A 20912-nucleotide genomic window follows, 5' to 3' on the forward strand; every position below is an offset into this window, starting at 1 on the left:
TTGAAATGAGCAAGGAATAGTGTTACCATGCAACTCGCCGCCCGGGGATATCGTGCGCAACCTGTCGACTTTTTTTTTTGCTTGTACGACTCATTCGTACTCATATACACCTCCAATATCCAATAGGGCTCAGTCATCTAAATTACGTTACTCCTACCCAAGTCTCCCTAGTCGCTAACTGTAACTGATTTAGAACCGGCATGTACTGCAAATTATTCTTCGCATTGCAAAATGATATACGCATGCGTCAAGAACTTCTGTTCGAACAAACCTCACCTGCCGTCCAGGTCAGCGATTTTAAAAAGGTGGCAAACTAGCACGGAGTTTTTCATTACTTACTCTGTGACAAAACTGAATTTTACTCTTTTAAATTGAGATACCTAAATAAGGGGGCGGCGAAATTTTTCTCCACCCCGGGCGGCTGACACCCACGCTACACCACTGGCCATACTTTCCTTCTGTTATTTATAACAGAGAGGGGGAAAAAAGTAAAAATAGAACGAGCATTTATTTATTGTGACATCGTCATTCCGGACTGTAATTTTTAATCTTATTAATTTTTTCTTAAATTCTATAATAATAATAATAATATTATTATTATTATTATTTACTTATATAATAGTATTTAAATTTATTTTAATATTCAAATTACGAGGTGCTGGAAAGTTTCAGAGAAATAGCTGCAATAATTAATAATTCTAAAACTTCTGTGGCCAACGTATAGCCAAAACAAGAAAAATGTGGAAAATGGAGAGAAGTGAACGCAAGAAAAAATTAACTGACAGAGATAAACGAAAGGTTTTCTTCCTTACAAAATAGCAATTAGCAGCTATCTACTAGACAGATAACTGCTAATTTACCAAAATCTGGTGTCCCTCAGACGATGCGGTGATGTGTTCGTGATAACAACAATATAAAATACTGAAAAAGGAAAGTGATACCTAATCTGATATCTGTTCACAAGCAAAAAATACTTCAATAGGCTAAATCTGTCACGAGTTGGACCAAGAAGTGGAAAAAAGTTGTGCTTTCTGATTAAAAAAAAAAAAGTAGAATTTAGATGGACCAGATGGTTATGGATATTATTAGCATGATATGAAAAGGGAAGTCAAAGTTAGAGTGAGTAATCTGTTAGGAGTTGGTAGTTGTCAAGCTCAGCCATATCTAGATGATGACTATTGTCCTTCGTGGCCTTCTGAAGGCAATTTTCCTTTTGCTACGATAATTATTACTCATGAAAAGTAAATTCTAAAAAAAACTAAGTTGTTTATTTAAGTTTTATTGGTATTTAGAGTTTTCTTATCTATGAATGGAAAAGTAATTTAATAGATTGATTATCTCTAATTTATATTGTACGTAATCCTGTTAGATAAAATGTGCTATTTTATCTTAAGGAATTATAAAATTGCTGATTAAATTGCCATAGTACAACACTGACGCGAGAATGTCGCAGGAGCTGTTTATTTCTAAAATTTACGCATTATAACTTAAAAACAATTCACGTTGATGTAAATTTGATTGCATATTTTAAAAGTCCGTGTCTTAAAACGTATTTTGTGCAGATAAAATTCTTTCGGTTTGGTAGAGAAGAGTACTTTATTATGAGCAATAAAATTTATTAAATATGTAACAAAATACAAAAAAAAGTTATTTCGTATGGAAATTAATTAAATATACTATATTTTACATATAGGTTTTTGTTGTGTTAACATCAAACCTTCAAAGATATTGAGCGTTAAATTTGGAGTTACGCGCTCTGGCTGAAAAAGTCATATACTTTCGTAACACAAATTTGCCTAATGACCCTCGAACATAGTCGTTATTCACGTCTAAAATAAAGAAATAATTAAACCAGACCATGTGGCGTTGAATAACGACTGACATGCCAGAGAGCATAATAGAGACCAAACTCTTCATGTAACTGGAAATATCTACATCATCTGTGTATTGTAGCGCCGGAAACTTGTTCATATATACGTAAAATTTTCACTGCATATATACTGTATTTTATATTTTGCTAAATTCTGTGTTACAGATCTATCCGTCATGTTTTGCATCAAAACATATTGATTTCGGAGACTAAATGCATTTTAAACAGGTTTGCATTTCATTAGATTGCTAACACTGCTTTCATTGTAACAATAAAATTTCAATACGACACGAAAAAATATGAACTCAGAACAAATAATTTATATTTTTTTAAAATGATTTATTGAATAACTACAATTAAGTATTTGACAAATTTTCTTCATTATATCTCTTAAACTTATAAAAAACGTTCTTTTATTATCTGAATGCTGATTTAATTCTTCAGTTAATTTACTAATCATGTACATTTTATAATTCATTCTTGTAATAAATAAATTCTTAAATATGACAATGACTACGCTTCAGCGGTCAACTTTCTATTTTTGATTACCATGATTGTCACATAGAGTATAACAAGAAAAGTGGCAAGAAGGCATAGGTTGAGAGCACTTATACTAACTTCTTTTCTGGGAATAGGCGACGTTACATATAAACGAACAGTTCCGACTAATCTATTATCTTCCCAACAACTAAAAAATAAACTAATTAAAGAGTCTGAAGTACGAATAAACAAATACTGTATGTCAATTTACCTGTAAACAGCAGTATCTGAGGCACGAAGTTGTCTGATGTGAAGAGTATTTATAAAATCGATCATAACTCTTCCTTTTGTTTTGATATGAACGTAACTAGGATTTAATACCCAGGATTCATTCCTCCATGTCAAATAAACGCCTGTGTTTCTACAAGATAATATAAATTGAGGACGTGATAACAAAATTTATTATCTAATATAATAAAAATAGTAAGAACCCTGGACATTCTAATTTTAAATAGCTGCCTTCGCTTTGGTAAATCGTTTCTCTAGCCACAATGGGAGGTACTGTAGGAAGACGATCACGAAGAGAATATTCCCCTTTGCTTCGATCTATGATTGCGATTATTTGACCTAATTTGTTGGTCACATATTCGATAGGAGGTGGAGTAGGACAAGACTTCTAAACGAAAACGTTCGACGAATTAATCAAATATGACCCATAAATAAACACTTAGCATCGAATAATGTAGAAATTACTTTGCAAAATCCAACTAAAAATTCACTTTTCCTCTCCTTAATCTCTTGTAAATTTCTGATAGCTTTTGGTAGAAGTTTGGATCGACAAGGAATACCATTTCTATATACGGATAGCAGATTTTCGTTTACAGGAAAAGTTGGCTTATTTACTCTCACTTTCTATGTAATACAAATGACTTTGAAAAATATCTTTTTTATTTTTTTATTATGTAGGATAAAAAAGATATTCTACTCACTCGAACAGTACAAATTCCAATTCTTCTCCTACGTCCTACTTTACCGCATCTGTCACATTTACTCCAATTACTCCACTTACTTGCAATGATTAAATTTTTATCCGGTAAAGTAACATTTTTTAATTGAAACGAATTCTTCTTAATTTGTCGAATCTATTTTAAAAAATAAATATGGCCTATATTCTCAAATTGTTTTAATGATACTAGCTATATTGGTCACTCTCACGCTGAATTACTGATTACTTCATAGAAAAAGTTTATTAATAATCTATCTATATAAAAATTGAACATAATTAAATTAAAATATTAAACACGAATCTGTATTGTTCAAATATTCCATCTTAATTATGTCCAATTTTTACATTTTCGACATTAAAGTTGATTTTGAAATTTTATGTCTATAGTCTTACAACAGTTATAGTTTATACAAGACAATAGTCTTTCGTGTCTTTTATTATGGCGAGAACTTGCGTGTGTTTGATGATTTATATAGACATGCCGGCAATAGTGATTTATTATTCGGATAATCAATTTGCAGAAGTCCACATATTTCCGAATGAAAAAGCTATATTGGCATAAATAAAAAGCATGATGACAAGTTGAAAACTTTAACAATACCTAGCAGTGCCAGGTCCATACTTTGCAGGACACAATGCAAAAAATTAAAAAAAAAAAAAAAAAAATGTGAAAGTAATGCTGCTAACAGTTTTGTTGGTTTACGAGTGACTCATTCTTTAAAAGTGCATTTAAATCCACAGCTTTATTTTAAAATCATTTCAAAGTTAGATACAATTCGTGTAAATTCGTAACTATTTGTTGAACTCTTCTAATAAACATCAAGATTAAATTTTGGTGGTGAAAGGTCGAGAGAGTGAGGAGATAGAGAGGATCACATGTCATATTTCGAGAGGAGTAGAACTTAATAGAGATTTTATTTGTTATCAACATTTACACTTTCTTATAAAACTCATCTCTACTCTCAAAATTAAGCATTTTGCCATTTTATAGTAATTAAAAATAAAAAAATTTTCTAACAAATCTCATAATAGCCGGAGAAGTTAGGCAACTCGTTGCTGGATATTTTTTAAACTATATTTTGGCTTTAAAAGATTAAAACTAGAGTGCACATTTTTATTTATTCGGAAAAAACAAGAGTTTAAAAGAAGTCATTTACCATTACTGTACAATATTCTACACGGTTATATGCAAATAAAAGTGTTCATTCTAATAATGATAATAATAATTATTATTATACGTTTAATTAAACAATAACATTTTTATTTAAGAGTTTGGTTAGAGTTATCTGTAGACTACTGAAAACCATTTGGTGAATTCATTAGCCTACGGGAGATTGCAACTTCATACTGTACTGTATTATAAGATACAGGACGATTTTTGGACTCTGTTTTTTAAAAAACAAAAATTCCATTTTATTTGCTTTAAAATACGATATAAAGATACGTTTACTTACAATATGATGCGGTTCTTCTTCGACAATTTCCAAATTATAACGAGCATAAAGCTTATTTTCTGCATTACAGTAGTACATTCCAGAATCTGTATCTTTCGGCTTTATAATAAGAAGCGAAAGATCGGAAAGAATTCTAGTCCGTTTTCCATCCAATTTTACAATTTCGTATGTAGCTGTTTTTGCATAAGCTACTCTCCAAATTCTCGATACTGATTCGTTTGGGTGGGCACTATTCAAGAAAATTTCGATTACAGAAAATTCAATATTCATAATTATTCTTGTAATATATAACGAAATTATGTTTAATTAAATAACAATTTTTATCATGTTTCCGTTTATCAGTTTTTTCAAAGTTTGTAATAGCGAGGTTGAGGCCGTAGTTTAAAACGCGAAAAAGTGTACTTGGACGTTCAGCGCCGCTTTTCTGTAAGCCTATAAGTTTGACAATGATGTTTGGATAGTCAGTGGAATTAAGACGGCCGGATGGCCGAGTGGTCAAGGTGGCAGCCTACCGCTCTGGGGGACCCGGGATCGAATTCGGACGGGTCAAGGCATTCCCGGGAATTTATGGGGGGTGGTCCGTTCGAATATGTCGGGTACGTGCTTATGGTGCTTCAAAATGTGCTTTACAGTGCAATGTGATTAAGTGTGTTTAGTGCTTTCATTTGTTGTGTGGTGCTATAAGTATTTCATGGTGCTTATAGTGTTTTATGTTGCTACATGTGCAATATGCTACAATGTGTTATACGGTGCTCCAAAGTTCAATGGGCAACGTGTAAAGTGCTTTATGGTCCTTCAAAGCGCATTGTGAAGTGGGCTTTATGTACCTAAGAGCCCTAATTCATTCAATGTGCTACAAAGCAGTGAAATTCACCTACTCCAACTTCGCTGGGCTTTTAATTTATATGTAGCTCAGCTATGTTTCCTTCGTGCTTAGATGATCTGCACAACAGCAGCATAATCGACATACCTCAATCTTCGCTGGGCATTCCGCTTATTGATGGCTCAACCTTGTTTCTTGTTTTTTTTCTTCCAATGAATCTACACAACTATAAACTATTTATAGACGTGTGTAGTAACTTTCAAACCACTAACTTTTATAAGGACTGTTCTGAACACTGATTTTACTTGGGTCCAAGTGATATTCACTGACACATAAAGTTCTGCTTAGAACAAAAGACTTTAAAGTACACATCTGCAATGTTCTCGAAGAGCTCTTCTGCACAGCTGTAAACTGCTAAGCATTTATTTATTTATTTATTTTCTTTTGTTTATCTGAACATTATAATTCGTTTTGATAATTTTATTTATCCTAATATACGTCATAAGCGTATTTAAAATATAACTTATTTACTCATATTGTTTATTACTATTTGTTATTATTGTATATGTATACAAATATTGGTAACTATATATATTTAAGAATATGTATAACATCCTAGTAATGCTCTAGCGGGGCCGGGACATGTACCAAGTACTTAAATAAAAATGAATGAATGAATGAATGAATGAAATGTCGGGCCCCGTCCCTCACCACCCGGTCGCCCCATCGTGGGCCTAGCCGAACCCATAATGGGCCTGCTATAAGAGGCCCTCTTAGTGCCCACGGCGGAAAGAGTATTAAAAAAAATATCAGTGGAATTATGCTCGACATTCCAAACACCATTGTCAAACTTCTAGGCTTACAGGAAAGCGGCGCTAAACGTCCGACGTACACGTTTTCGCGTTTAAAACTTGGGCTTCAACTCGCTATTGTGTATACAAAAACATTACCGGTCTGCAAATAAAAATGAGCACCATTTCGTTTCATTTGAATTTGAAATCGAAAATTTATTGAAGTGAAGTTTTAACTCAATACAGTATATATAAACATATTTTTAGACTTATTATCTTATTATAAATTTTAAGATGATAACTTAAATGGATTTAGAGATTTATTGATATTTTAGTAATTATAGTAAAATATTATGACCAGAACTAGGCGAAATATGTCGTGCCCCGTCTCACACCACCCGGCCGCCCCATTGTGGGTCTGGCCAAACCCATAACGGGCTTGCTAAAAGAGGCTCTTTTAGTGTCCACAGGGTGGAAAGAGTTAATGCATATGTATGGTATATTTAATGTTAATGCTATTACTGTGTACTAGCAAAACTTATTTATCAATAATATTACCAAATGAATTTTTTAAGTAACAGAAAATGTGGTGCTTTTCTGGTATGTTTTTATTTTTAAAAATTCAGCTCTTCTCTCAGTAACTATTGGCAAATCTTAAAACCCGAAAGGATAGAATTTGACCGATTATAATACTTTCCTACTGTTACTTTAACAGCCGAGAAAATAAAATTATATTTTAATAAGTTAAATTTATATCTAACAAGTAATTATAGGTTTTATTAAGCTATAAAATACCAATAGTGACATTTCATTAAAACTTTCATTCCGTAAGTTACGAGAACCGCTTCGGCTTCTAATATTTTTTTGCCTTCTTTTAGGCACTTTTGATAATCTTCCATCGTTCTCTCTGCAATAATTTTAGGTGTTTCCCTGAAATATAAAATATAATAAAAATTAGAAATTATAGGAAAACTCAACTTTAAGTTTTGTGTAAATGAATATTATTTGTTAATAATAGCAAAATAAACGTTAAGAAATATAAACAGCTTAATATAAAATTATTAAGAAAAAACAGAATAGTATAAAAGTTATTATTTTTTTTATCGAAATAGAAAATAAAATACTTGAGAAATAAAAGGTTTTTACTTTACTTCCTCTGATATTTCGTTTTTTGAGAAGATGAACGGAATGGCTATCCAAATACAAATTAAGATTCTAAAATCATGCATTATTCAGTAAAAACATTAACAAATATTATAATAATATTATAATTATATCTATAATTAACAATGCGTCACAATTAATACAAATTGTTAACATCTGCAAAATATATTTCTATTCTTTCATGGTAATTTCAAAAGTTTTTATTTTTTTATTTTTTTATTCAAATTTATTTAGGTATAAATATGCCGCTTTATGAATTTATTTTAAAAAACCACGTGAACCTAAGCTTTCCTTATCTGGTCTCCATTTTCATCTATCTAACTCCGTTCTCGAGAGTAACAAAAGACAGTCAGATAGACAAACAGACGGACGACATGGGAAATGTTTAAATCTTCAATTTAAAAATTACAACTTAAAAATAATAAATAAAAAATTTTTTACTTGTTGTCGTGGATCCCTTCAATCAGAGAACCGACTCCGGTCAGTTTCCCTCGATACATGTATATGAAGTTTTAATCTATTTTATCTTGGTTTTGGGTCGTTAGAAGAAGAGGATGCAGAATTTCTCTTTCGAGACAAGATCTTTATTTATACTACAGACGTATAAAATTTTCTACGTCTCATGTCCGATTCTTCGCATATTCCAGTACTATTTTTCACCAAGGATTCTATTTGGAAATGCCATCATTAGCGGTTGATCGATCATTTTTTATCACATCCTCGAAGATTGGCGAATCCGTAACAACAGGTATATCACCGGAAACTTTATAGCTAACAGTTTTGAATGATGTCAGGACTCAGCGGTTGAACCGGTAAGCATTGTCGAACAGATTTGAAGAGAGAGAGAGAGAGAATAAGAGTTCTCAGGAGAACCCAATTTTATATCGCTTTTGTTTTCGACACTGTTGCACATAAAAAATACGTAGTTAATCAACAATTAACTTTATTCCCTCTCGATACAACCGACTGGGGTGACGACTACGAGTTCTTGTACACAAGAACTCTCTCCGACTCCCGAAAGATATGTTGGAATGTTCACCCCTGACCCGACACTCAAATCAAGTTACAACAGATAAGTCACAACGTTACAACACCCAATTTGTAAAAAACATGAGTCCTCAGAAGTATGGTTGTAATCATGGCTCCGGGTACATCTCCGCTCTGAATAAATTTTCTGTATCTATCAGTGGCGTACCGTGGGTGTCAGCCGCCGGTACGGTCGGTGGTAGTGCAGTGACCTGTTTAAAATAGTTCTATTGGATATTAGTGGTGTATATGAACGCGAATGAATCGTACAAGAAAAAAAAAGGTCAACAGGTTTCGCAGGATTTCCTTGGAAAAAAATTACTAGTTCACTCGGACGGCGAGCCGATTCCCGGACTGTCCCGACGATAGATTGGGATGTTTCAAATTTTTACAAGATATTATTATTATTTATTGTGAAATTTTGCCGCTCCCTAAAATGTGCCGCCCGGGGCGGGCCGCCCCTGCCGCCCCCACTACAGTACGCCACTGATATTTATATTTTGTGGGGAAAACCGCTCAGAACTGATGCCCTAAAGGTCCACTGTACTGGGGTCGACAAGAAGCTGAGGGAAACGGGTCCGATGTATTCATCATCCGCTTATCTGAATGAATTTCGGGGTTTCGGGGAACGCAGTTTCTTCAACCAGATCCCATACAACATTGAATCCCGAGAGGACGGCTGCCTCCTCCTCTGCACTCATGAAAAATCCAGGCAGTCGTAGCCCATAGAACCTTGCCCCCAGAGCATAAGTTAAACCGCTGCGGTCATCTGGCCGCCACCTAAACACCGAGCAGCGCATTTCGGAGAACAGAGCAAGCATGACTGAAGTCTCCATATTAACCCACGGGATAAAGAAAAAGAAGAATATGGCCGTCAGATAAATTTTCTGGCTTCTGCTACAATTCCTGCTTCATCTCCGGCTCTAGCCGAACATTAAATTTATACAGTGGCGTACCGTAGTGGGGGCGGCAGGGGCGGCCCGCCCCGGGCGGCACTTTTTAGGGGGCGGCAAAATTTCACAATAAATAATAATAATATCTTGTAAAAATTTGAAATATCCTAATCTATACTTGCATCGCGCCTACGATAGTGATAATTATCGTCCGGACAGTCCGGGAATCGGCTCGCCGTCCGAGTGAACTAGTAATTTTTTCATCCGAGGAAATCCTGCGAAACCTGTTGACCTTTTTTTTTCTTGTACGATTCATTCGCGTTCATATACACCACTAATATCCAATAGAACTATTTTAAACAGGTCGCTGCACTACCACCGAATTTTTTATTGCTTGTTCTGTGACAAAACTGAATTTTGGTCTTTTAAATTGAAATACCTAAATAAGGGGAGCCGAAATTTTCCTCCGCCCCGGGCGGCTGACACCCACGGTACGCCACTGAATTTATAACTTTAATTGTTCTAGATAGGAGTACCGTACATTATTCAAACCATTTTATTTTGTTAACTCATTTGTAAACTGTTTCTACTGCTTTATATAAATTTTTATTTAAACAATAGAAATAGATCTTTTAATCACATATGACAATACGTAATTTTAACATTATTTTCAGATATATCAAACTGTAATAAACGTATAGACAATATTCTCTCTACAACAGATCTAAATTTTGTGTTATAACTCTATGATATATTGGACATTTATATTGAAACTTTCAGAATAAATTTACATAGGACTCAAATTAAAATATTTTTATATGATTTATATACGATTTTCTGAGAATTATATACGATTTTCTGAGAACGCAAATTGTATATTTTTTTAATGTACTCTAATAGCTAGGTATTATATCACAAAATATTGTATACGTGTGTCCTTTGTAAAGTGTAACCTTTAATGACTATACAATTGTTTTTATTGAGCAACTTCCGGTACTACTTACCAGCTATCGATACTTTTTATTTTATGTGTCGGTACGGGTTACTAGCGCATTCCGTCTGAAAAACAGGATTAAGCTGAATTGATGGTTGTAAGGCGATGTAATACATGGGCCATCCACCAAGAGGAAAATCTCCAGAAACGACTTCTATGGAAAACCGGTCCCCATTTAGGTGTTAGACACTAAAAAAACAACTGAATACTGATTATCACGGGAATCGAACCTACGATCATCAGCGTTTAGTGGTTTTATCCACTTGGTCACTGGTGGGCGGAGAAAAATAGTTCTTTTTTAAAAACTCTTTACGCCCTATGACCCCTGAGAGAACCTTTTTGTAAAGCTCGTTATGGGTTCGGCTAGGAGGTGAGGGACGAATATATCCAGATAGGATTTTTCGATCTGTCTGAGATTTGATTCTGGGAGCGGATCAAATCTGACACTTTAATAACCGCTCGGCCATCTAGCCGTCAAATAGCTCGGTTTATACAAGGTGTTCCATTTTAATCGATACACGCAAATATCTCGAGAAATTTGCATCCTACAATAAATAAATAAATAATTAAAAATACGTTCCAGACAAAAGTTCTATTGTGTCAAGAGGGCTTCAAGATGGTGCTACCGGTGTTTCAACAGAGTGTTATAATCGGTAAACCAGTGAATACTGATAGTCGGTCGTGGTTTCTCTCCTGTCCAATGGGCTTTGGTCAAGTATCAGTTAGAAAACAATAATAGTAGAACAGACTGTATACGTATATACAATATAAACATACACTAAATTCAATATATACATAATGTAGTTTTCCGGGGTTTCTTCACATGTTTAATGCCTAAATATGGGGTCAGTTTCCCATAGAAAGTCTCCCGGGCCATCCTTTTGACAGATCGCCCAAGCGTTGAGTCAGCGTTTTCTTCTCTCGTCAATCCAATCCAATCTCATCTGTTATAAGTAAAAATTTACTACGTGTATTTAGTATGATTATTGTTGGGCTGAAATTTGAAAAAGTTGTAGACCTATGAATTCCCACTGTCTTCCATCTGTCCACCCGTCTTTCTTTAGTCTCGAGAACAGAGAATAGATAAAATCTGAGACTAGATATGGAAATCTTAGGGGCAGGAGGCCCGATTAACTATAAATGAGCTCCCGGTTTTCACCAGAAATCACGTTATTTCAATTCAAAGTTTTCTCTGAAAGCAGTTAATAGATGACAGGCACATTTCTATTGTTAAAGGAAAAGTATGATGCACAGGGACCACTACTAATTTGAGGTGGAGAGCATATATTTTAAATTAAATAAATAAATATGATTAAAAATTACATCCTGGCATTGTGACGATGTCACAATAAATAATCGCTCGTTGTTAAATAAAAAATTTATATTTGTTTTCTTAATTTATATGCTTTTCATCGATATTTCATAACCTATATACATACTTATCTACCACATAATGTACTGTACGTAAATATTCGCATACACCTAGGCAGATACATACTACTGTATATATTAGTTCTCGCAATTGAAGAAACACCAAAAATGTTCCCCCATTCTTATAAGAAATACTGTTCTAAATTATTTAAGATTCATTCGTTTTGTCAGAATAGTGTACTGTACATTATTATACCAATTTGATATAATTTCACACTTCATTACAATAACTAAAAAGGTGCCTCTATCTGACGTAACAATACACGCTATTCAAATGCATCTCTATTAGCATAAGAGTGATTATTACTCAATGTTTGATATATTCAGCTTTATATTAAATAAAAAGTAATATTGCAAGAAGCATTTTCCTTACTCTATAAATACTATTCAACTTTTCTACATGATATTTATTTTTAAAATAATTAATACAATATTTATTATGTAACTACCGTATATGTTTTACGATAATAAACAATGTAAAATATGTGGCTTATATTTCACGTTGTTTATATAAAAAGCCAGCCTTATTTATCTCGACGAAAACATATTTTCCCTTAGGGATTGCAAGAACTCCTCTAATAGAAAATACCAAAAATTTTGATTAACTTATTTGAATATCGTACTTTAAATTCCGAAAGATAAACATTTTGTTTTTTTCTCAATCGATCAAATTGATCAATCGATCGATTACAATTATTAAATCTCATTTATGCAATCCCTTTCAAGTAATTTACGTCGATTACAAATATTCATTCGCCACATTCCACCGAAAGGTGACGCTGGCAATTTAAGGTTTATTGCGATTTCTGGTGGGAATGAAGTAGTAACTTTAACAGGGGAAGTATTAAAAAGGTATTTTTGTTTATTTGCAAAAGGAAAAAGAGCAGAGATGTTGAAAAATGAAATCTTGTAAGTTTCTTTGACGGTGATTGCGCCCACGTGTTCTACTATGTAATCTAATCAATTTCATCATTAGGTGAGTCGTGCAGATTTTATAATTTGTGTGGCTGGAAAATACATTGAGTTTGCAGTTTTATGAATTATGTGATTACTATCATTCAATTCGCGTATATTTTTTAATTATTTGAGTATCTTACTTTAAGTTTCTTTGGATAAAAAACAATTAAAACTAAGAAATTACCTAAGAAATTCATTAAAACAGAGGAAAATTGTTATTCACATGTTGATATTTTTCTATATTAATTTGAAGATAGAATTTGAAGTAGTGAGTAAAATATTGAAAATACATTCATTTTAAAATAGTTTAAAAGTATTTAATTTTGAAACTGAATTGAGGAAAAGTTAATGAAATTGATTACTGAATAAATTTTTAATTGTTTTCCTTAATTTAAACATTGTAAGAAATTAATCTTGTTTTGTTATTAGCATCTCTAAGCAGAAAATAGTTCTTTATCTTGCTGTTTAATACATTCATAATGATTGCTTTCATTTGGGTTAAATTTAGTATTTAAAATTGGAGAGAAATTTTATTAATGAATGTATTAAATTTTTTTCTAATGTAGGTCGTGTCTGTATACGATATAATAATTTATAGTTTCTGTTAGCGGTATTAGAGATGATCTTTAATAACAACTTTTATTATTTATTTACGTAAATTCCTGAGAAAAATGTGTAAATTAGTGTTTTGTAATAAGAACTCTATATTTATTTATGTTTAAAAATATTAGAAAATGTATATTTGGAGGTGTAGTTTTACAGGTGGTAGGATTTTAACAAAATTGGATGTTCTGCATCTTGAACAATCATTGTGATAGATTCCAACTTATTTTGCTGTTAAGAAAAGTTGTAATGAAAAATAAACATAAACTACATTCCATTTCTTACATAACTTACTGTAATAAATAATCTGTGTATTTTTTTTAGTTTTGTAAGAAATTTTTAACAACAAAAATGATAATATATTTAGTAAAAATAAAACCATTAGTATTTGTTTTACACTATAGCTGTATAGATGAAATATTTATAGTATAAATCAATATGTTTATGATAGACGTTAAAATAATATTTATGAATCTCTTATTTAAAAGAGATATTAACTTTTTGTTTTTTCTTCTTTATATGAAACTGTGTCAATCTTCTTATTTGATTATTTCTCACAACGAAATGTAATATAAATGACACAAGGCTTTCTTTACGTCTGTTTAATTCTCTTTCTCTCTTTGCTGAGAAGTGTTTTGGGTTTTTGCTCCTCTTTTGTTGGCTTTTTCTATTAAGGTATTACATATAGTTTTTCAAAAATGTAAAAGTGAAAACCACACTATTATACAGTTTTGAAAAACTAAATGTATAACACCTTAATAGAAAAAGTTGACAGAAGAAGGGCAAAGACCAGAAATGCATCTCGGCAAATAGAAAAAGAGAATTAAACAGATGTAAAGAAAGCCTTGTGTCATTTATATTACACTTCATTGGTGAGAAATAATCAAAAAATATATTAACTTGCTTTAGATGTTAAACCGAGTACTTGTGCAAAAGAGCAAAACTTATATTCCTTTTAAAATCAATTTTTCAAAAAAATATTTCCTCAAAAAATTGATGAAACTTCATGGGTTAATTCTACAGAAATAATTACTGTTTTTTTTTGCCTGGACTACATTGAAAAATTGATTTTAAAAGGAATATAAAGAAAACTGCACCATTTATATATACATATCTATTACTTATAGCAAAACTTATGATTTATAAGTAAATTTGATTATATAATCTTTCATAGCTTTGATCTTCTTACAATGTCTGATAACTCACATGACAATAATCATGAAATAATAATAATAATAAAATACTATATACATTTATAATGCTTATATTACATTTATGAAAAATCTCAACATATTCAGATGATAATTGGAAATATAGAAAAAAGTCTTTGGGTGTAACTAAGCATATCAAACATCTTGTAATAATACAAAAAGGCACTTTTTGAAGCAAAGTATGCCAAAATTTTTTAGAAATTAATGATGCCTGAAGATACTTCCACTTTTTAAATTAATAAAGATATTATATATAATTTTGTATGAAAATATAAAATACATGAATTATGTTATAAATATATAGATTAGGTAACTCACTAGATTGTCAGAGATAATGAAATTTATTGCTGATTATTTTAAATAATTTGAATTTTTATAACCTTATTTCATAATTCAAAATTTAATTATTAGTGGATTTTGTAATCCTCAACCTGTTATTTGTTTAATTAAATGTTCTCTTACTGGTTTTGTTGTGGATCTTAAAGAATTAAAAGCTATTGGTTTTTTTCAGTAACATATACAAGGAGCAGTTGTTAATATAAGCTTTATTTTTTTCAGTAGCATATCATACAAGGAGCAGTTATTGACATAGGCTTTATTGATGGAGGAAATGCATTTCCTCCATCAATAAAGCCTATTGTCAATAACTGCTCCTTATATGATATGCTACTGAAAAAAAGCTAATAGCTTTTAATTCTTTAAAATCCTGTTTGTTTTGCATGATGTCTTAGATGACTTTTTAGTTTTGTCATTTTTGAATAAATTTTAATTTAATTTATATTATATAATTAAGTTATGATATAAACCATATGAAATGTGTAAAAAAGGTGCATATTGTTTATATCAAACTTATCATAGCCATTAATTTTGTCTGTATCTCAGGAATTGCTGATCAGAATAGTGTGAAATTTAACATAAAAGCAGAGCATTGTACTTTTAATGTAACAAAACAATTGAAAAGAAAAAATTTATTCTAAATTTTGTCAAACCAAAAATAACAAGAAAAAGTAGTAAGCATCATTGTAAATGTTTTTGCACAGAGAATGATTAATTAATAAGGCATATAGTTACTATGAGCATGTATGCTGCCTAGTGATTGCTTATGCTGGTTGAAATGTGTATTAGCTTTGTTGGAAGAAAAGTTTATTTTTGAACAATTAGTGGAAGCTGATGAGATACGATTTGTCTCATTAAAGCAGCCAATATATGTTTTATCAGATTTAGGTCTGGAGATCTTACTGACCATTCTATGTTATGAATATCTTTATTGTCAAGAAAGTCAATGACAAGTGCAGCTTTGTATACATAAGCATTATTGTTCATGAAAATGAAATCACCAACAACTGCTGTAAATCATTGGGCTATACATTGGGTTTGTAGGGATGTTTATATGAAAAAGAAATCTATATGCATAGAAATTTCAAGATTAAACAAAATAATTTAGTCATTCTACTAAATCATAATGTCAGAAATTCTTAAGAATAAGCATTTTTTCTCTTATGCTTAACTTTATCCTGTAATGATCTAATTCAGTGTTTCTTAACCTCTAATGAATCATTGTCCTCTTCAACGTAGTATTGCCCCCTTCAGTAAAACCGTTGCGTAGTATCGCTCCCTTCACTACAAAATTCAGATGCCGAGAGCCAAGACTAACGCCAAATTCATACTGCATTGAATAGACTAGTGACTAGTGTAATGTTATTTGTTTAATTATTGTACAATATAACGAATAAAATATCTAATTATTCTTAATGTAAGGTTTTTACTATATCACCCAGAAAATTGTTTTTCGCCCCCCTAAAATATAAATTGTTACTAATCGCCCCCTCAACATGGAAAAACGCCCACATGGGGACAATATCTCCCCTGTTGAGAAACACTGATTTAATTGTTTCTAAAATTTTGTTGCAATTCAAAACTAGTTTTATCATATGAAGACAACTGAAACTATTTGCTATAACATCTGTAACTTCTTCATGCTTTCCTTTTTCAATAATTTGTTTATTCAAATGTAGATGATAATAGTCAACAGTTTCTTAATTTCTTAAATAATTTTAATTAACTTCCTACATTAATTGTAATCATAAAAATACTGTTTTTTTTTCTATAAATGGAATTTTTAAAAAATTTTTTAAAAATTTAAACCCAAATTCATAAATACTTAAATACTTTAAAATTTTTAAGTTAACTTTAAAAATTCACAAAATTATTATTAATGTTGTTTCATTTTTCTAATTTATTTCAAAAAAATTATATGGAATTCATATTCAAACATTTATTTATTTTTTTCTCTGTAAATATAATAATATGTGATTTATTATTTTACATAATCATAATAAAGTATTTGCTTACATCTTGTGAGTTTTTAAAAACTTGTTTAATATTAAAAAATGATGTTTGTTTCTTTTCTAGTAATAATATAATAAAAACTGTTTAAAACAGAAGTTACAGTACATGTTGGAATTTTCTGTTTTGATAAGTTCTAAATGAGAACTTATCAAAACAGAAGAAAAGTTGGAAAAATGTTAAATACATATTTAGAAGTGTTTTTCTAATGTAAATGTTCTGTTTCAGAGATGTTGAAAATTCTGATGTGTGTGCGTGTATGTGTGTGTGTGTGAATAGAGAAATTACATAAAAATCCATTACTCATGGAATACATTTTAATTTTACTATTGTTAATTTAAACTAATATACAATTTGTTTTTTATTTAAAAACTGTAAGAATAAGAATATTTTCTTATATTGCATATAAGAATTATTCTTAAAAATTAATTTTACTCCTCTTCTGAATTCTGAATTTTGTTCAGTTCTAAGAATTTGGTCAGGTGACTGTTACTACTTTTGTGTACCTAATACTTGGTCAGAAGAACTTGGTCATTAAGTGAACATTAAGAAACGGAAATTGGTCATTAAGTGAAGAGTGCCTGACTCCTCACTTAATGACCAAGTTCCGTTTCTATGATTTGGTCAATAAATGAGAAGTTTATTTGTTTTATTTATTTTTGATAAAGAAATGGTCTAAAAGAAACTCCATTTTGATAACTTTGCTTTAATTTGCATCTCTTCCATATTACAGAACATAAAAAATACAATCAGCAAAAATTATTAAAATGTTGTACCAAAAAACTTGAAGTTTATTCATTTAAAAAAGTCATTCAGATTAATATTTTAGTCATTGAATCCTTCAAAGGATGGTAATGGTTCCAGGTCATCAGTGTCATCATGAGTTATCAGCAAGGTTGTCAGGAGCTGTAGAGGGCCTCGGTAAGGGAGATGACTGAGAAGAAATGGAAGTGCCTGTAGGATAGGAGTCCTGGGTGTAGCTTTTGAGAAGAATCATTTTACAGTGAACTTTTGTACTACTACTATTTTTCCTCCTCGTCCTTTTCCAAATTCTGCTACGCTTCCAACTCCTGATGCTTTTCCTTCAGTTCATGGCACTTCTTCCAAGTGAAATCATGCTCTTTCTTTTCAATGACATTTTATACTATGGGTGCAAATAAAGTACAAATTTATAAATGAAATATATAGTCTTGGGAATTGCAAATGCTTTGTGTCATAAATACTGACTGAGGGAATGAGACTATGATTATGGAAAGGGATTCCTGAGTTGGTTGTAAGTCTGGATTGTCATTAAACATGTAAGTTGTTAAGTGAGGAGTGGCTGTAAAAGAGTTTTGTCCTGTTTTGCTGTAATTGTTTATAACTCTTATTTACAAAAAAATTTGGAATATATCAAATTAATTTGCTTTTATTAACTATTATTTTAGATTTTATCACATGACTTCAAATATACTTTTTAACTCTTGTAATAACGAACATTTAATTCTTCTAGAAAGTTGAGGAGAATTAACATTATTTTATTGTTAAAGCTAGTTTCCAGAGAATGAAACTATTTTTTTATGTAATTATAACAAAAAAAAAAGTGATAAATTGTAACTACTTTCATTGAGAAGTTGACCATTATCTGATCTTGAAATTTATAGCAGTAATTATCATTCAGAATTTAGGTAAAGTTATACCAAAAAATTTTGATTTATTTAGGTTCTTCAATTCAATAAGTATAAAAAAAAAGTCTTTTGTTTCATATTAGACAATTTTCTAACTTATAATGGTATTTTACTAAGTAAATCACTTAATTTTGAGATTTATTAGCTATTTAGGCAAATTTTTGTTTTGTAGAGGGTCTGTTATACTGTATATTGTAAAAGTTGTTTAGAAAATGATTACAATACAGTATGGTGATTATAAATTTATTCAAGAAGCCTAAATTTAATTAATAATTAATACAGAAGTTTGTCAATCTGGCATTAGATAATCCAGCATCCTCTAAATGTAGCCATGAAATTATTCAATGATTTACATTCCATTGTATCTGAAGTAATGGATCACCACATTGTGCTAAATAACTTCTGTGAAAAGAAAGCAGAGAAGCAATTACACATCACAGATATGTTGAAAGAGTCAAAAATGAATGAACTTTTGTCAGGACATTCTTTTGTGGAAGAAGTCATTGATCATGACAGATGTGTCTCAAGAATAATCAGGAAGATCTCAAACTCTTATGCAGTGTAAATCAATAAACTATGTACATAGTCTACATTGTATTGCGCTTAATGAACATTGTTTTGTTTAGAGCTAGTACATTTATTTTGTTTAGTATTTTTATTCTCATAGGCTAATGTGAAGAGAGCTTATCTAAAAACAGGTTTCTGCTTATTATGTGTAGCTTTTATGTCTTTTTAGTTTTTGTTTTTAACTTTTGTATAAAACTAAGTAAAAAATATTATTTTAATGTTATGTTTTAACAGTCTGTGATTCTGATTTATTTCTTGATGTGATTCCCAATTGGATACTTTATGACCCAGTACCTTATAATGTAGAAGAAAAGGTGTACTGTCTGTCTCTCTGGATGGCTCAAGAGAGGGAAAGGTTGTATATGAGATGGAGGCAGACACTGTAGCAAGACTCTGTCGGTACAGAATAACTGTTTATTATGGAAGAAAGTTTACAAGTTCATACTGCAGGATCTTCCTCTAGATGGAGATAAGTTTGCAAGTTCAGTCCTTGGTAGTACATGGAATTGTCCTTCTGCTTTCTCTCATGAAAGTTGAGTTCAAAGGCTATCTTCATTCAATAGAGAAGTTCAGTTGATGGCAGTCATTTACTTGAAGGGAGAACACCAAGTTGAGAATGGGATTTCCTGTTGGAGAAAGACAAACATTTTGTGGCAGAATGATTGAGAAGAGATCCATGCAAATGAATACTGAGGACTTTGATAGACTGCATATCTTGGGGAGAGAATAACAAATCCTTGAGGAAAAGCTTTGGACCTTAGTGAAAGTAGGGGATTGTGGTGAAAAACATGGATCCTAGAGAAAGAACATGATCTGTTTTGGAGAAAAAAGAACAATATCTTTTGGGGAAAGAACCTTGTGTTCTTGAGACATGTGCTTTTATCATATTCTGTCCCTGATCACCTATTCTGATTGGTTGTTTTCTAATTCTTACTTTTTGATAGGTCTCTCATTTCTAGGTGGAATTTAAGACCTTCAAGCTGTGGAAGAGGTTATCATCAATGTTTAACGTGATGTCAAAATCCAACTCCAACTGGAGATGGATTTTGACATCAATTTTGGAATTTACATTGTTCATTCATTTGCATCATATTTATCTTACAAAAATATTTCTATCTGCTTTCTGTTTTTCTTTTCTATTTTTATATAAAACATTTTAAAGCATGTTTAATGAGGGGTTTGGATCATGTCTGGAACCTCACATTGGTTAACTTATCTTTATTTTGATCTTGTTGTATAAAGTTTTCTGCATGCTCATATTCAACATCATCAATAAGTTTAATTTAATATGTAAACCAAGATAAAAATCATAGGATAAAAATTTCAGTTTCTTAGTGTTAAATAAATTATTCTTAGCACCAGGAAACTGAAATTTTCACTTCTAATATAGTCATAAAGTATGGCATATGTCTCTTCAGTTTGTTTTCTTCATGTGTGTTTATGAAATTGTTAATTAAGTTTTCTTTTATTAAAAACTTAATTAACAATTTAGTAAACACACATGAAGAAAACAAACTGAAGAGACATATGCCATAAAGATTAAACTTAAAGATGCTGTATTTAAGTGAGATAATTAATATATAATTAAATTTGCATGCTAAAATTTATTGTATTTTCTCTAATTTAAAA

The 20912-nt window shown here is 31.1% G+C and overlaps 1 protein-coding gene across 2 annotated transcripts; it reads right to left on the reverse strand.

Moving 5' to 3' along the window:
• Positions 1–2252: 2252 nt before the first annotated feature.
• LOC111639866 (Ig-like V-type domain-containing protein FAM187A) lies at positions 2253–7704 on the reverse strand. 2 transcript variants are annotated; one of them, XM_023385817.1, is made up of 8 exons: positions 7571–7704; positions 7220–7354; positions 4811–5039; positions 3340–3492; positions 3104–3262; positions 2842–3026; positions 2622–2771; positions 2253–2558 (listed from the first exon to the last, which is right to left on the reverse strand). In XM_023385817.1, exons 1-8 carry the CDS (start codon positions 7651–7653, stop codon positions 2384–2386), a joined length of 1269 nt encoding a protein of 422 aa, XP_023241585.1. In that variant the 5' UTR covers positions 7654–7704; the 3' UTR covers positions 2253–2383. The 2 variants fall into 2 exon arrangements, with proteins under 2 accessions (XP_023241585.1, XP_023241586.1); XM_023385818.1 differs by having other exon boundaries at positions 7576–7661.
• Between the last annotated feature and the right edge of the window lie 13208 nt (positions 7705–20912).

Source organism: Centruroides sculpturatus, unplaced genomic scaffold (genome assembly GCF_000671375.1).
Source record: "Centruroides sculpturatus isolate CEXI.00-Female unplaced genomic scaffold, Cexi_2.0 scaffold1303, whole genome shotgun sequence".
NCBI classification, from domain to species: domain Eukaryota; kingdom Metazoa; phylum Arthropoda; class Arachnida; order Scorpiones; family Buthidae; genus Centruroides; species Centruroides sculpturatus.

What these genes read in the sequence shown, in the direction of transcription:
- LOC111639866 (XM_023385817.1), bottom strand. Translation starts at nt 7,653, where the DNA reads ATGCATGATTTTAGAATCTTAATTTGTATTTGGATAGCCATTCCGTTC. An exon ending in AAGAAGAACCGCATCATATT is followed by an intron (nt 3,493 to 4,810) that starts GTAAGTAAACGT and finishes TTTTTAAAATAG; the next exon opens with ATTCGACAAATTAAGAAGAA. An exon ending in TTTTAGTTGGATTTTGCAAA is followed by an intron (nt 3,027 to 3,103) that starts GTAATTTCTACA and finishes GTTTTCGTTTAG; the next exon opens with AAGTCTTGTCCTACTCCACC.